The 17,584-nt window shown below is 40.7% G+C and overlaps 2 protein-coding genes and 1 pseudogene across 3 annotated transcripts in view; all 3 read left to right on the top strand.

The window, feature by feature from the left end:
- The first annotated feature begins 665 nt into the window (after positions 1-665).
- LOC145660115 (uncharacterized) lies at positions 666-9,523 on the top strand. Its single transcript, XM_081724097.1, has 5 exons — positions 666-947; positions 1,203-1,493; positions 7,352-7,368; positions 7,957-8,034; positions 9,144-9,523. The coding sequence occupies exons 1-5, from the start codon at positions 818-820 to the stop codon at positions 9,363-9,365; spliced, it is 738 nt and encodes a 245-aa protein (XP_081580223.1). The 5' UTR covers positions 666-817; the 3' UTR covers positions 9,366-9,523.
- A 2,187-nt stretch (positions 9,524-11,710) lies between these two features.
- Positions 11,711-11,819, top strand: LOC145659784 (5S ribosomal RNA; annotated as a pseudogene).
- A 972-nt stretch (positions 11,820-12,791) lies between these two features.
- LOC145657456 (NLR family CARD domain-containing protein 3-like) overlaps positions 12,792-17,584 on the top strand; it is a 13,973-nt gene continuing 9,180 nt past the window's right edge. The window contains exons 1-3 of one of the 2 annotated variants that reach the window (XM_081712184.1): positions 12,792-12,878; positions 16,647-16,753; positions 16,867-16,974. In XM_081712184.1, the coding sequence (XP_081568310.1) occupies positions 16,704-16,753; positions 16,867-16,974 (158 nt within the window). In that variant the 5' untranslated portion in view covers positions 12,792-12,878; positions 16,647-16,703. Of the gene's footprint in view, positions 12,879-16,646; positions 16,754-16,866; positions 16,975-17,584 lie in introns of those variants that run through there. The other variant, XM_081712188.1, reaches the window with a different exon arrangement.

Raw genomic sequence — 17,584 nt, 5'->3', positions numbered from 1 at the left:
TCACCAGAATGGTCATGTAGACACAGACATAGAAGGCACAGATGTCCCTGCAGTCGTACGAATGAGCAGTATCAGTCAGTTCTGCTCTTACATAGAAATGCATATTTGAGTAACCAAGAATATTTAAGTAGTCTGAGTGAATGGTTGATTATTTTTAGTTTTACTGTATTTATAGAGAGAGCATGATACCAGTTTTTCTCTACTGATCTGATACTGATGTCTTGCATTTGATTGTCGCCTGATGTAAATACCAATCTGATATTTTTTCATTAAAAGCCACTGTGGTTCAGTTGTGTAGGGGATTATTTAGTGTGGGATGTATTTTATATATGTATAATTATATATTATATATAGATACTTGCGCTGTAACATGCATGGATATGACAGATAAAATAAATAACATTCTAAATAATAAATATTGTTTACAAGTTGATATTTATTGCCTTGATATGAAACATTTTCCTCTATAAATAAATGACAGTATTATTTTGTTTCATTTGTTTGATTTGTTTCTCTTTATCTACTTTCAGGACCTTTTTGACAATCTGATGAAGTTTTAGTTCATATATATGTAGAAATATAGAAACTTCTAAAGAGTTCCTAAACTTTCAAGCACCACTGTAACGTTTTATACTCTCTTTTCTTAATGTGTCTTTCAGGTTCTTTTCCTTCAGTAAAGGTGAATCTTCATGATGATGCTACTCTCCCCTGCACTCAGACATGTTCTGGTCTGGTCACATGGACTTTATATGATAAACCACATGACGTACTGGCTCAGTGTAACCAGACATCCTGCCAGTCAGAGGAGGGATTTCACATGTCCCATGATCAGTACCTGAAGGGAGATCTCTCCCTCACCATCACTGATGCTGATTACACTAAGAGGTCCTTGTACACCTGCGCCTGTAAAGGTCAAGAGCGCTGTGATGTGAGTCTACAGATAGAGGGTAAGTGTCCTCAATGGATTACCTAGTTATTGTTACTAAACCATTATTTATGTAGACAGAGAGAACTTTAAGTAGAACTTAGAGTATGTTCTAAGTAGAACATAGAATTGTAAACTTCAAATATCAGATATGTGGGGAAAAACAGAAGGAGCTTGTATGTAACGTTTAAATGTTTATATCAGATTTGCCGTTCTGAGGTTACATGGTCAAATCAGTTGTATATTACATTAAAGTTTCTAATTGTTTTTTCCAAAGCCTGTAATTCTTCAGTTCAGATTAAGCCTGGTGAACCTCTGGTGCTGGATTTGCTCATATCAGAGTCAGTGGAGGTGATTTATAACAGCACAGGTGCAGCTGCTCCCTCTAGTGGACAGATCTGTACAGTGGCTGGACACTCACTGAAGTGTAAACCTGAATACACTCAGAGAGTGTTGCTTATCTCTGCTGTGGAGCTGCAAGGAACCACACCATCTGATAGTGGAGTTTACATCATCAGAGACACTAAGCATGAAGAGATTATACAGACATACACAGTTACTGTGGAAGGTAAGTATGGTTACTGTGATTTTAATGTTGCCTAGTTACTTTTTGTTGGGGAAGGGGGTGTGCGTAGTATCAGTAATTATGTTTACATGCACATCCGTGGTTCCGTATTAGTTAGACTATGAATGCTGGGATCATGTAAACAGCGTGAACTGAGTGTCATAGTTTGAGGTCTTGGTCTTAGTTGAGGTCCTGTTTATCAAAGTATATCCCCAATAGAGCATGTGGACCTGGTTGATTTTCACTGGACTCTTTGAGGTGGATGGACATGCTTGAATCCAGCCACTGATGTTTTACACCACTTGGTGTGATGCTTGCTTGCTGATACCAAAACAAAAGAGTGATTGAGTGGGAAAAATTTGTGTTTGTTTACGTCCCCTTCTTGATGCTCCTCCTCCACTTGATCAAGTCTTCTGTCCTGTGCTGGAATTGTTCTCGGCTGCGGTGTTGTCTTGATTGGCTGCCTCATTCTACCCAGCGCATAAGGGGAATATAAGGGGAAGACTGGGAAGAAGCGACAGACAGAGATACATCTTCACTGTTGCTGAAGCTGGTTGTTTGTTCAGTGAGTGTTTGATGATTGTTGTGGTTTTGGGCCTCTGCTTCCCCTTTTTCTGGACGTGTTCACTGTTGTAAATATTATTCTGTGTATAGTGTATTGTAGTAGTCCTGCGTGAATCGTAGTTGGGAAGTTTGGAGTTTGACACCTTTTTTATTTGCTCAGTTCTTTACTTCTGTTTATTAGTTTTTGGGAGTAGGGAGGGTTATTGTACTTAATTTTGTTTGTGTTCATTTGGGACAGTTGGTTGTTTGGACAGAAGGGCTTGGTGGTTGGCATGTTTGCCTCTCAGCCTTCGAGTCCCTATCTGGGTGGAGTTTCCGTGGTGTTCTTGTGTCTGTGTGGGGGTCGAGTCCCTATCTGGGTGGAGTTTCCATGTTCTCCCTGTATCTGCGTAGGTTGCCTCTGGAATCCTCCCAAAAACATGGAGGTTAGGATGATTGGATACTCAAACTGTCCTGTATCAATGTGAGTTGTGCATGAATATAGATAAAGATAGATGTGTGTGTGTGTGTGTGTGTGTGTGTGTGTGTGTGTGTGTGTGTGTGTGTGTGTGTGTATGTTCAGTGATGGTTGGTGCTCTGTCCTGGTCTTAACCTCCTCCCCTTCTCCTACACCTGGTTCTCCTGTAGTTTCTAATAGAGAGAACACTGTGTGTAAATTGGCTGCTGCTTCTCATCTGTCTGTGAGTGATTTGAGTGTGTCCAGCTATGGTTGGTGCTCTGTGTGTGTGTGTGTGTATATGTCCAGCTATGGGTGGTGCTCTGTGTGTGTGTGTATGTCCAGCTATGGGTGGTGCTCTGCGTGTGTGTGTATATGTCCAGCTATGGGTGGTGCTCTACGTATGTGTGTATATGTCCAGCTATGGGTGCTGCTCTGTGTGTGTGTGTATATGTCCAGCTATGGGTGGTGATCTACGTATGTGTGTATGTCCAGCTATGGGTGGTGCTCTGCGTGTGTGTGTGTGTGTATGTCCAGCTATGGGTGCTGCTCTGCGTGTGTGTGTATATGTCCAGCTATGGGTGGTGCTCTACATATGTGTGTGAATGTCCAGCTATGGGTGGTGCTCTACGTGTGTGTGTGTATGTCCAGCTATGGGTGGTGCTCTACGTGTGTGTGTATATGTCCAGCTATGGGTGCTGCTCTGTGTGTGTGTGTATATGTCCAGCTATGGGTGGTGATCTACGTATGTGTGTATGTCCAGCTATGGGTGGTGCTCTGCGTGTGTGTGTGTGTGTATGTCCAGCTATGGGTGCTGCTCTGCGTGTGTGTGTATATGTCCAGCTATGGGTGGTGCTCTACGTATGTGTGTGAATGTCCAGCTATGGGTGGTGCTCTACGTGTGTGTGTGTATGTCCAGCTATGGGTGGTGCTTTGTGTGTGTGTGTATATGTCCAGCTATGGGTGGTGCTCTACGTGTGTGTGTATATGTCCAGCTATGGGTGGTGCTCTACGTATGTGTGTATATGTCCAGCTATGGGTGGTGCTCTGCGTGTGTGTGTATATGTCCAGCTATGGGTGGTGCTCTACGTATGTGTGTATATGTCCAGCTATGGGTGGTGCTCTACGTATGTGTGTATATGTCCAGCTATGGGTGGTGCTCTACGTATGTGTGTGTATGTCCAGCTATGGGTGCTGCTCTACGTATGTGTGTATATGTCCAGCTATGGGTGCTGCTCTACGTATGTGTGTATGTCCAGCTATGGGTGCTGCTCTACGTGTGTGTGTGTATGTCCAGCTATGGGTGCTGCTCTGTCCTGGTCTGAACCTCCTCCCCTTCCCCTGCACCCTTCAGTCCCACAGGGGTCTGTAGTTTCTGACAGACTGTGTGTGTAAATTGGCTGCCGCTTCTCATCAGTCTATCAGTGATTTGAGAATAAAAGCTGATTTCTGTCTGTAAAGTGTCCTTGAGTTTGAGAAAGGCGCTAAATAAATGTAACCAATAATAATAATAATAATAATAATAATAGTAGTAGTTTTATTTCTAGTGTGTCTTATGTTTTTTTTTTTTTTAGTTTGGCCTTGTCTGCTCCTGAAGCTCAATCCCTCTACAGCCGACCCTCAATAAATCAACAAATACTTCAGCCTCAATACCACTGTTTACTGTAGTAATTATGCTGTGTGTTAATAAGTAAATGTAGTCAGTGATGGTGCAGTAATTATGCTGTGTGTTAATATGTAAATGTAGTCAGTGATGGTGCAGTAATTATGCTGTGTGTTAATATGTAAATGTAGTCAGTGATGGTGCCGTAATTATGATGTGTGTTAATATGTAAATGTAGTCAGTGATGGTATAGTAATTATGCTGTGTGTTAATATGTAAATGTAGTCAGTGATGGTGCAGTAATTATGCTGTGTGTTAATAAGTAAATGTAGTCAGTGATGGTGCAGTAATTATGCTGTGTGTTAATATGTAAATGTAGTCAGTGATGGTGCAGTAATTATGCTGTGTGTTAATAAGTAAATGTAGTCAGTGATGGTGCAGTAATTATGCTGTGTGTTAATATGTAGATGTAGTCAGTGATGGTGCAGTAATTATGCTGTGTGTTAATATGTAAATGTAGTCAGTGATGGTATAGTAATTATGCTGTGTGTTAATATGACAGACTGGAGCTTCAGCAGTGATCATAGTTATGACGGAGCACAGGTGGTGATCAGGGTGGTGGTTGTTGTTGTTGTTGTTGTTGTTGTTGTGTACACCCCCCCCCCCCTTTGTGTAGCTCATTCTCTCCACTGGTTCATTCACTTTGAACTCTGAGTATGTTTCTATTCTACATTTAAAACAATATCTCTCTACAAGATCCAGATTTGTTTTAGTTTGATTTCTAAACAGTTCTCCATCACTGTACTAGTTACTTCCTGATTGAATTTGATTGAATTTGATCCCACAATCCCTCTTGATCTTGTCACAGTGACCAATCTCGTACATACACATATAATTATAACTCTGTATGTTTAAATACACACACACACACACACACAGATCCGCACTGCCTTTCTCTGTCCCATTCAGGGGTCAAAGATCAGTGTATGTATACATGATTAGAGCGCTCCTGAAGCTCACCTGGTAGAGCAGGTACAGTAAGGTTTGATTCATATTGATGAATATGTATCAATCACTATAAGAGGATCTGCCCAGTACTGTAAATATGTTTATGGAAATATTACTATGCGATCCTGTGATGTAATTTAATGCAACTGTAAATACTTTTGTCAAGTCATGGAAAAACAGACAATTTTGTCTGCAGTATCTTTGAATAGTTTAAATAGTTTAGTTGCCATTTGTCAACATGTTTTATTTAAGAGTTCCCCTTATTGTTCAGGTTATTGTAATGGTGAGCGGTAATGAGGTGGTCGCATGTGCGGAGGAGAGCGAGATTTCTTAGGGGCAAATCCAGAGTTGTAGTCAGAGTAGTCCAGGGTCCTAGAATACATAACAAAAACAAGGGCTAGGATAACAAAGCCTAGGAAACACAAACCAAAAGCACACGAAGGCAAACAGGGAAAGCAGCTATAACAGAAAGAAGTAACATACGGAGTTAAGGAAAAACAAAACAGCTAGAATCAAACAGGCTAACATAAACAGAGGCTTAGAAACAAAGACGAGCTTACACACATGCAATACATGCAATACATGCAATACATGCAATACATGCAATACATGCAATACATGCAATACATGCAATACATGCAATACATGCAATACATGCAATACATGCAATACATGCAATACATTCCACACAAACACACGCAATGAACAGCAAAAACACAGGGAACCAGACAGGGTTTAAATACTTGAACTAATGAACACTAAACAAGGCGCAGGTGCAAATCATGAACAGTGAAAACCAAAACAGGGACTGGAACAGGACTGGAAAAGTGAAACATGAGAAAGGAAACCATAGAGACGGACAATAGGAAGGACCAAACAAGACATTTATTCATGACATACATTCTGTTTCACAAGTGATGGGCACTATGTCCACAAACTGGACAACAGACTAAAGCAAACCAGGGGGAAAGAGAAGAAGAAAACACATCTGAGAAATTCATCTCATGCGGTTGTGAATCCAGATTAGATTACAAGACACTTTTCTTGGTTTCTGTCTTTGAGGTTGTGATTACATTTTAATTTTTGCCTGATTTTACATTATCTACGTTTTGTCCTTTTACTGGAATCCCAGAGATGACCATAAACATCTTACGAGGCTTGTTTTAAATTTCATAGTTGAATTTCCTCTCAACTAAAACAAAACATTTATTTTTTAAATATCTGCTGTGGAATTCCCTACATGTTCATGTGAGTCGGGTAGAATGTCAGGCTCTCTTGTTAATGCTTCCTTGATGTTTTTAATATGGTGCACCTCCTAGTTTGAGTGGCTCACACCCCTCACTTCTACTCCTCATTCTCACCCTTCACTCCTATTTACTCTCTCACCCCTCACTCTCACTTCTCATTCTCACCCCTCACTCCTACTTACTCTCTCACCCCTCACACCTACCCACTTTCACCCCTCACTATCACTGCTCACTCCTACTCCTCACTCACCCATCACTCCTACTCACTCTCACACCTCACTCTCACTCATCACTCCTACTCCTTACTTTCACCCCCCTCCTCAATCTCACCCCTCACTCTCTCCCCTCATTCCTACTCACTGTCAACCCTCACTCTCACTCCTACTCCTCACTCTCACCCCTCACTCCTACTCACTCTCACCCCTCACTCCTACTCACTCTCATCCCTCACTCTCACCTCTCACTCTCACCCCACACTCCTACTCCTCACTCTCACCCTTCACTCCTACTCCTCACTCCAAGTGAGATACTAGTGATGGCCCCTACTGTGCCGAGGCTTCGGAGCACATGTCGAGAGCTCCAGGAAGTCTTTTATGAAACATGTATCGAGGCTTGCTTCTTTAAGGATGAATGACGTCACTGATGATGCCTGAAACCTCACTGGTTCAGGAAGCATTTCGAGTGTTGGCACAATTTATGAACACACATAAAGCGCAATGGATCCATGCAAAATTTGCATGTTTGTGTTCTGTCAATTTGTCTGTGACATTGATGAGCTTGTTTTCATGGAGCCTGCTAAAAGGAAAAGGGTTTCCCCTGTATGGAAACACTTTGAGCAGATCTCTACAAATAAGGTATTGCACATAATATGCCTGTAAATAATGAAATGTGTTACTACTATAATATTCACAAGTCGTTTTTTTTTTCCATTCCAAACCACTGGGATACAACAACAACATCTCATCTGTGTTATTGTACTTGTCATGTATAGTGAGGGGGATAGAGTTGGATCCAGCCAAGGTGGGTATGCATTTCCAATTTTCATATTTGTTAATCACCCATCATAATAATGACATTGACCACGATGCTACATTCATCACACACATCAAAAAATAAAAACAAAACATGTGCACATGTTCATGTAATGACTTCTGACATGCAAATACTGTAATTAAACCATAACCTAATTTAATTTTATTCACTGTTAACATTAATATGCATATATATATATATATATATATATATATATATATATATATATAAAATATAATGTGTATATACTGTGTATATATATATTTATATACTGCATTATTCTCTGCACCTTACATGTTATTTGCAGTTTGGATTGGATTACAAAGTGTAAAAATGACAAAGTGTAATCTAATCTTTACAAAGCAGTGACCAGAAAGGAAGAGCTGGATGAGGCTTTGGTCTTCATGATTGTTAGAGACACACAGCCATTTAGCACAATTGAGGATAAAGGCTTCAGGGATTTAGTAGCAAAATTTGATCCAATCTATATTTTCCCAACTAGGAAAGTATGTGTGGTGACATGGATAAATTATGAGAGTAGTATTAAAAAAATAATATTTTCTTCCTTCCCTTTAGACCGCAAAGGCCATGGTTGAGACCAAATATCAACAAGAGAAAGAGAAGACCAAAGTTGAGGTCCAGAAAGTTCCTGCAGTGAGTGTGACAGCAGACAAACTACTTGGCTGTGACCTGCCATTTTATAGATGACAACACATGACTGAAGTCCACATTACTCGGTGTAGTGAAATTCCCACAGGCGCACACAGCTGAAAATTTGGCCTGTGTGAAATCCTCTCTTATGGAAGAATGGGAAATAAAATCCAAAGTAACATGTCTAGTTACTGATGGCGCATCTGATATGATTGCCTGTGGTAAACAGCTGAAGCTGCATCATGCCTTCTGCATTGCTTACACCCTGAATATAGTTGTTAAAAAAGCTCTTGAACTAACCCCAGTGCTGTCTGCCATTCCTACAAAGGCAAGGAAGCTGGTGGGCTATTTTAGAAGCAGCACAACTGTCAAAGTTAGTAACATTATTTTCACATTTGTTTACACATTGTTTTATATTGCTACATATGTAACGTTTAGGTTTTTATTGTTAAAGGAGAAGCTGGACCTTGTTCAAGAGCGTATGGGAAAACCAAAAAAGAAACTGATTCAGGAGGTTGAAACAAGGTGGTACAGCAACTTTCAAATGCTGGAGCGATTAGTAGAACTCAGGGAGCCTGTAAGCATTGGCAGGCTTACAAACTGGTATTCCTGCGCTGACCTCTGATGAGTACAATAATGTTTGTGAGCTCCTGTCTATACTGTCTCCTTTTCACACGGCCACTGTGGTGCTGTCAGAGGAGAAAAAGGTATCTGGCTCCAAAGTGGTGCTATTATTGAAAATGGTGGAAAAGATGCTCCAGGAAGAGGCAGCAAAGGCAACGGTCCCAGTAGCTAGTGAACTGGGAGAGACCTCATCAGGCTCCTTAGGGAAAAGCTCCACACAGCATGAGCATTATATCACTGGCAATGCTACTAGACCCAAGATACAAATCACTTGGATCCTTTAGCCCAAAAAAGGCAGATAAAGGAATAAAACAACTCACCTTTGAATGTACCAATGTAATAGGGTCTAGACAGTCACATTCAATACCAGCTGCAGCTTCAACATCACAAGATGCTGTAGCTGAAAGACCTGGTTAATATTTTTGCATTGGATTAAAGTCAATTTCAGAGTTATGACCTCATTCATATTATCTGGTTTTGCTTCTCAGGAAACAAACTGTGGTGTGATTTTGATGCCACATTCATGGAGGCCAGAAGAACACACAATGTCACTGCTGATGCCACAGTTGAAGTGCAGACCTGGCAGAACTGAAGAAAAGCAGAACACAGGGTCCCCTCCAGTACTGGGAGAGGCAGGGGTGCATATATCCAAATCTCTACAGGTTTGCTGTGGGATACTTGTGCACCTCTGTCTCCTCAGTACCATGTGAAAGTGTTTTCTTCAAAGCCAGGGAAGTTATTTTCAAACAGAGAAACCAACTGCGTCCAAGCACAGTGGAAAAAATATTATTTCTTAATAAAAGTGAATAAAGTCACCACAGTATTCATAAGCATAACCATTTTCCCATCTTTGAACAACACTGCAACAGTCTTAAGAACATCTCAACATAAACATCTCATGTCCTATTTGGTTTATTTAAACATTGATTGAAATCAACCTGTTTTTTGACACTAGTAGACCTCCAAAACCATTACCTACACATCAAAAACAGATTAGATGAATGAATGAACCACACAAAATCATATTAAGGTGTTTTTATTTCTATTGTTGGCAGTGACTATTCCCATGCTGTCACTGGTGCAAAACAGCCAAGAGATCCATCACAAATAGTTGAAATGACAATAAAGGTTTAGCCAGCAGGGGGGTTTATGTGCACATGAAGCCTCCAGATATGAACCTTTTTTTGAACCAATTGGATGGAAAGCTTCAAGGATTCATCTGGCAATCACTACAAAAACAAACAAAAATGTTTTAAAAAATAGAATTTAGCATTTACAAGTTACAAGTTCAATAAAAGAAAATCAGCAATCATAAATTCTCCAAAATAAGTCAACATCAAAACTCCACTCTTGAAATTTCCTTTGGAAACTAATACAAGGAAAAACAGGAAATTGGGTGATGTCACTTCCTGTCTTTAAGCAGGACAATTCCCCATAAAGCTCCCCTTCAAAGACAACATGGAAGACTCTCCACAAAAAAATCACAGGTAAGTTCATTTTTTCTTAATATACTTTTGTTTTACCTACTTTGTTAAAATATACAAACTTTTCTGTGTTAATCCTGTGTTTTAATTTACATACATATATAAATATATATACACACAGCATATGTGCATTTCAAACCCACAGTCCATGAACACACTGTGGTGGAGGGTAACTATCACAAGACATTACACTCATACTGTGTGCATCTGCACCTGTATCACTCCACCACACAGAAAACAGCATGAAAAACCTTTCCCAGTTTCCAAAGATTTCCAACTTTAATGTGTTGATTTGTACAGAGACTTCTACATGTGTAACTTGTAGAACAGCGTGTATCATATGTACAGAAATAAACTGCAGCTGAAGAGTCCTTTAGCATGATTTATTGTGCATGTGTTTTTTTTGGGGACTTCTCACTGGTGCTCAGAATTTATTATTACATGGGTAGTACACACACACACACACACACACACACACACACACACATACTAACAAGCAATTTTTACATGTTTATATGTCATCAAAGGTACAGAGATATTATTGTTTATTTTATGTTTCTTTTGAAAATGTTACTTTGCTAATCGCAATGTCATGAAATCTTGTATCCTGTGTAAAAACCCCAGCTGCTGTGGTTGCTATGGTGACAGCGATGCTTGTTAATGTTAGCGCAGATCTTTTCGACATGTTATTATGTTGTTTTTTGTTGTTGTGATTTTCTATCTTTCATTTGTTAAATGATAGAATATGGGTTTTCTGGTTAAGTTTCACTTTCTAAATGTTTACTCGATTTGTAATCAACTCGTTATTTTTAGTATTTTAACATGCTGTTTGTAGTGGTTGATCATTCCTGTTCATATTTGTTATTATGACATTAGGCTACTTACGTTATTTATGTGACCTACAGGACATTGTTGTGCTGCGCTTAACATTACACAGCACAATATAGCAACTTAGATTTCCAGATGAAATTTTTTTTTTACTAACGGACCTTGAGGGGAGGAGAGTCTGCCAGTCTCTCTCTCTCACATGCAAACACACGCACGCAATTTCATTTTTCCATGTTTTTACAGTAAAGGTTCACAGACCCAGTACTGCCGCTTGCCTCGTGATGTTAACAGTGCCAGAACAAAACGCAGCATCACAGCGAGTAGACAGAATTGTCGGGGTACACAAGCTGGCTTGGTATTGTGAAACAGTGCGGTTGTGCACAGCTGGATCTCTTGAGTTGTCGCGTATTTGTTCACTGAACGTATGGATGGACAGGTAGCTAGCTCACGTTAGTTGTAGGAACTAACCACAGCTTAGCTTGCTCTAGCTAGAAGTGTCCAATACAGCGATACGCTGTATAATGATCCCATAAACTAAACTTCATATCATTTTAAGCAACGGATCATCCAGCATATTGCAGAGAGGAAGAGCATGTTAAAGCAATGAAAAAAAGAAAGCAAAAACATGAAGGCATTGTGTAAGGCATTGTTTTATCGCTTCGACAAGAGCTTAATCGGGTGATTGTGTCTGTAGCCACGCTGTCGATGTATTGCATAAAGGCGCATTTTTCGCCGCTTTCATCGCTTACGGCCATACCACTCTGAACACGCCCGATCTTGGAAGCTAAGCAGGGTCGGGCCTGGTTAGTACTTGGATGGGAGACCGCCTGGGAATACCAGGTGCTGTAAGCTTTTCTTCTTAGCTATGTTTCTTTTCATTTTTGCCCCTTTTCACGTACAACGTGGCTTCATTTCTTTAGGGTTTTATTTTATGCTTTCTTTCTTGCTTTTAGGTTTAGAACTGTAGCATTTTGGAACTTAGTAAGTGCACCGGGTTCTCATAAACGTATGTATGTTTGTCTTATCTATTTCACCAAAACAACTCCATGTTTCTTTACTTTTACATCTTTCTCTTACCTTCATGTATTATGCCGTTTGTGTGTGCGAACACTTTCGGAGCAATTATATAGGTGCGTTGGACCGCACGCCACTCAAAGCTTTTATTAACGGAACTGGAGGTTGGTTGCGTCGAGTTCAACTCCGTCCAATCATTTTGGGATTAGAACATGGTTTTACTCTTGAATCCCTTTCGACATTATATGTGCTATGTACATTTTAATGGGTGTTGTTTTGGGAAGGGATAGACTAATTTTAGTTACTGCAACCTTTCTTTCGTTTGCTAACTATATTCATTCTGTTCCTTCTACCAGGGGAGCCAAGTCTGTCTCTCACTCATACACACACACACACACACACACACACACACACACACACATATTCAGCCATTAAGAAGATTATTTATTTGTCATTTGCACAACATGCTATGGACGACCACACACTCTAAATTACAGTCATCTGTAAGTTAGAGGTACAAAGTGGTTTGTTAAGTTCCGACGTGTTTCAACGTGCCGACATAGTGGAGATTTACTCTCAGCGCAGCCGCAAAACAAGTCCGTGTAGGAGGGACTGTGAAGCCATTGGCTGTATAGACTGTATAGTGTATGATTCGCTGCAGCAAAATGAAGGACAGCTAACTTTGCCTGCTGATTGTCTTAATAAAAATGACTATTATAAGAAATCGGTTGTGTAATTGTCTTCAGTCGAAAATGATTGACATGTGCTCCGCCCTCCACTTACCCACAGGTGTTCCTGTAGTCTCACCTTTCTCAAGAAAACGAAAGTATTTTCTGAACAGTTGGCGTTGTTGAAGGTTGAGCGGGTTGAAGATACGCGCGTTTAAAATATTTCACGGTAAGTTCATTCCATTTGTAAAAATGCGATGTCGGTGCAGTTTAAAGCAATATGTTTTGTAAGTACATAGTTCTGTTTAGGTTAATTCGTAGGTCAACCCAAAGGCGGATTAAATCTCAAGATTAAAGTCCTAACGCCCAGTACGATTGCATAGCTATATTTAAAATAATTTAAAGGGGCCAGATATATATTGTCAGTTATTGTAAAACTCGATTTCAAGTCTGTTAGTCAGTGATATTTTCAAATGGTCCCAGTTGAAACTCCTCTGGCCTAAACTCAAGTTCAGATTCCCTGTATAGTTCATTAGCTGCATTATTAATTATAGTTTGGGAGGGGACGGTCAACACTGATGTTTCTACGCTTGTTTCGAGTTTCTGAAGCGCAGCGTTTTGAAACACTGATACGAAGTGTGGGTCAAAACGGCCATGTCACGTGACCACGGCTAAACGAAGCTTGTGTTTTTAGAGGTGTGATACAGAACCTGCCGCTCCTGTCTTTGACTGACAGTGTCTGAAACAAACCTGAGCACACATCTGTCTCAGTCACAAACTCTATGAAGGCTTATAAGTCAAGAAAACACACCCAAACTTTAAGGGTTTTGTGAGAAGAGAGAATTTGAGAGACTGAGAGATTCATTGTTGTCTAGATAGAAGGTTATTGATGGGACATATTGACTGATAGGCTAGTGAGAGACATCCAGTGAGCAGTAGTTAGGATAGATATAGTGACATTAATATATAGAAAGTGTATGTAGAGAGAGATTCTCTGGTTTACTGACAGAAGTGATGTGCTGTATATCCACACTGTCATGATACCCCCCCCGCCCAAATGTCTCTGTGTATGTGTGTGTGTGTGTGTGTGTGTGTGTGTGTGTGTGTGTGTGTGTGTGTGTGTGTTCATCTGTATGTGTTCCACACCAACTCCTCGGTGTGTATCATTAGTGTGCCTGTATATACGTCATTTGTCTAAGTGTGATTGTTGTCGATGTTTAACACTCATAGCCTGCATGCTGTCTTTGTTGTTTTATGTAAATAAATGTATTGTCATGATCAGTCCCTCCCAGCTTCCGTGTTCTGTGTTTTCCCTGTCATGTGTATTTTAGTTCCATGCCTTAGTTTCATTTTCTCTGCCCCTCCTATGATTGCTTACACCTGTCCCTCATTTCTAGCTTAAGTTCATGTATTTATATATTCATGTATATTCATATATAAGCTGCCTTGTTCCCTTAGTTTTTGGCTGTTCATTGTTGTTGTTTACTTTCATTTTGAATTGGTGCTTGTGTGTTTACTTGAATCTGTGTTTCAAAGCCTTTGTTTTTGTTAACCTGTTTTGTTTAGCATTCGTGTTTCCTAGTCTGTTATAGCCTGCTTCTCCTGTTTACCTTCGTGTATCCTAGCCCTTGTCTTGTAATCATGTATCCCCGTACTCTTCGTGTCGGCTCTTTGACCCTGGACTGCCTTAGTGACTCTGATTTTGGATTTGCTCATAGTAGATCTCACTCTTCTCTGCATCTGCCTCCTTACTGCTCACTGTTACACGTATGTTTCAGTTTTGCGTAACTCGTCCCCACCTCCTGCTCTAAGTCCTCATCGTGACAGAAACATCGACTGTTGAAGGATGCCTGGGATGAGAAGTAAGATGAAGAAGAAGGGGAAGAAAGGGTGTAAACGCCCTTGGATGGAAACCCTCCATACTCTTGGGCTCTGTACCCTTTTACCAGGCGAAATTGCCACTGGAGGATCTTGGAGGGCCCTGAGTATGGTCATGGACTGGACTCTGCAGAGTTCTACGAACCCACTCCAGACTACCGGGACTGATACAATGAGGTCCAGTACTCGGAGTCAGACTCCACAGGGTTCTACTACCCCTCCATGGACTAGCATGAGGGCTGTGCGGATTATGAGAGGAATGGGGAGTGCAACGATGTTAGTCTGCGGATGGACTCGGAGTTCAACCGTGGGGAGGATCCCATAACAGTGGAGGAGGTCCTCCATAGGGACCCTCCCTCGGTCAGCGACACCACGTCTGCAGATTACAAGAGCCCGTCCCTCTCACTGTCTGTCCCCGTCACGCTGTCTGTGCCAGTCACTTTGTCCCCTTTATGTCAGTGCTTGTCCCTGTCAGTGTGTCTGTTGTCGTCCTGGTCCCTGTCCTTCCCCCTGCTGTGCTGCTTGCGCTGGCCCGTGTCGGATCGCTCGGTCCTCCTGCCTCGCTGTTCGGCATTGGTTTCGGGGCCGCAGCCCAAAAACAGCCCCTCCCCCTAAACATCTCCCTTTGTCTGTGTGTGTGTGTTCGTCTGTATGGCCACGCCCTAGTTGACGTTTACAGTTACTAACGAGCAGACACGTTACTCCATGTGCTCTCTATATAGATTTAGTTTCACTTTCATATTTTTCCATATTTCTCCTCTGGTAATACTGTGTTTCATATCAGCTGTACTTCCTTTGTCTATTAGTCCTTGGGTTTGGGAGGTTAAATCAGTCATTTAAATTTTAGTCATGGCCACTGCATTTCTTTGTTTATCTAGTCATTAAAGCAGTTCCAGAGAGTTGCTGCTAGATGGAACCCAAGTACCAGTTATATTGATCGTAGTATCGACGTTATAATTGACTGTGTAAACCTTTTCTGTTATTGTGAATGTTGTCATTTACAAACAATATTGACATTTAAAGTCATATCTGTATTTGTGTCTTAGACCACAGATTGGTGACACAGACTTGATCTCATAGCATTATATAATATTCTTTACAGTTCTGTAACATCAAAGTCCATGCCTTTATTACACCTTTGAACTCAGTATGGCTTTAAGTCTAGTTCTAGCCAACACACCAGGTTGAACAAAGTATAAAGCCAACCAGTCATCCCAGTTCCCTACAGTAGTCTACTACAGTATTCTGAAACCTTGAAACAATTTTCAACACAACTGCTTTGAACATCTCAATGTTTCACAAAATGTCACTTTTCCCACCACCACCTATAGTGTACTGTAAATGTAGTGAAGTACTGATGTACACTGATTAAGAACAAAGATACCACCACCTATAGTGTACTGTAAATGTAGTGAACTACTGATGTACACTGATTAAGGACAAAGGTACCACCACCTATAGTGTACTGTAAATGTAGTAAACTATTGATGTACACTGATTAAGGACAAAGATACCACCACCTATAGTGTACTGTAAATGTAGTAAACTATTGATGTACACTGATTAAGGACAAAGATACCACACCTATAGTGTACTGTAAATGTAGTGAACTACTGATGTACACTGATTAAGGGCATATAACAGACAGACATGTTGACAGGGTCAGTATCACTATTTCAGCTGAACACAAAAGTAACAGTGACAGAATGTTAATGCAACCAGAAACAGAATAAATTAATTCAATGTAAATATGATGATGAATTTATATTTGAATTTCTTTGGGTGTGTTAAGTACTCGATGCTGGATATGTGGGGTTAATTAATGCTTTAGCTGTTGATGGTCAAGTTGCCTGTGCTTTAAAACAGAGTGCACATATACGGGCTGTTACAGTATCTGAGTACCATATATGTAAACATGCACATATATATAATAACATAAGATGTCCTCATCCACATGTATTACACACTGTGTTACTTACTTTATTTATTTTATTTTATATGTCTATTTTTATATTATTTTTTACTTCATGTTTCATGTTTGACATCATGCTTTTTATTTTTTAATATGTCAATGTGAGTTTTGTCAGGCATTCACTCTGTGTGTATGAACTGTTGACAGGTAGCAGCATCTCCAGTGTCCAGCTGTGTGTGTGTGTGTGTGAAGAGGAACAACTCCATGATGGAGCCTCATAATTCCAGCAGTGGAGGAGGAACCTCTGACCCACAGTGAGGAGCTTTCCATCAGCACCTAATCTGAGGAAACAGGAAGAGGGAATATTCAGGATAAATGAGATGATGTGAAGGATGTAATTACTCAACACTTTCCTCATCTTCATCAGGGTAAAGAGAGCAGAGTCTCCAGCACCCAGCTGTGTGTCTATGAAGAGTGACTGGTCCATGGATAATCTTCCTGACCTCAGCAGTGGACCTGTGACCTCAGTCCTACAGTGAGTGACACATTACACACTCGGATTCTTTCATAAGTGGGATAGATGTCTTCCTCACAGTGTATGAGGGAGTGAAGTTCCCCCAATATTACAACAATAATACCCCAGTAAACAATGTCACCATTCTACAGGTCAAACTAATAAGGTTGGACCAGACACTGTTTTTCATCAGAAGTGGCTGAGGGTTTTCTGGCCCTTAAACATCCCTTCACTGCTGAACTCTTTTGTTTGTTCATACTATTAAACAGTAAAAACACCTGTTATGTCTCCACCAAGCACTCCCCTTCACTCCTTCACTCCCTTCACTCCTTCACTCCCTTCACACCCCATCACTCCCATCACTCCTTCTTCCCAGTAGTGTAGGGGGTAGAACAGTGTGGTCTTGCTCACCCACTCCTTCAGGTCAAACCCTCTCAGTTGTTGGTTTCCTGTTCGGTTGTGTTTTACCTCTTTTGTCCCCTTCCCTGTTCCACCTCATCTGTGTTTGGGTCCATCTAGGAGGTCCTGCTTACCTGAACAGGTGGGACAGTCCAGTTCTGTGATACTGACACTAATAAAACAATAATGGTGGTTCTGGTGTCATTAGTTTTAGAAGCTGTGGTACATGCAG

The sequence above is a fragment of the Electrophorus electricus genome, chromosome 1, assembly GCF_041902795.1.
Source record: "Electrophorus electricus isolate QZ-2024a chromosome 1, ASM4190279v1, whole genome shotgun sequence".
Lineage (NCBI taxonomy): Eukaryota > Metazoa > Chordata > Actinopteri > Gymnotiformes > Gymnotidae > Electrophorus > Electrophorus electricus.
The sequence above is the reverse complement of the archived record's forward strand: the minus strand, read 5'-3'. Positions and strand labels throughout refer to the sequence as shown.

Bases quoted from the DNA above. Each gene is read 5' to 3' on its own strand.
- LOC145660115 (XM_081724097.1), top strand. From the start codon at position 818: ATGTCCCATGATCAGTACCTGAAGGGAGATCTCTCCCTCACCATCACT. The intron at 948-1,202 runs GTAAGTGTCCTC...TTTTTTCCAAAG, and splicing joins TGTGAGTCTACAGATAGAGG to CCTGTAATTCTTCAGTTCAG. The intron at 8,035-9,143 runs GTGAGTGTGACA...TTTGCTTCTCAG, and splicing joins AGGTCCAGAAAGTTCCTGCA to GAAACAAACTGTGGTGTGAT.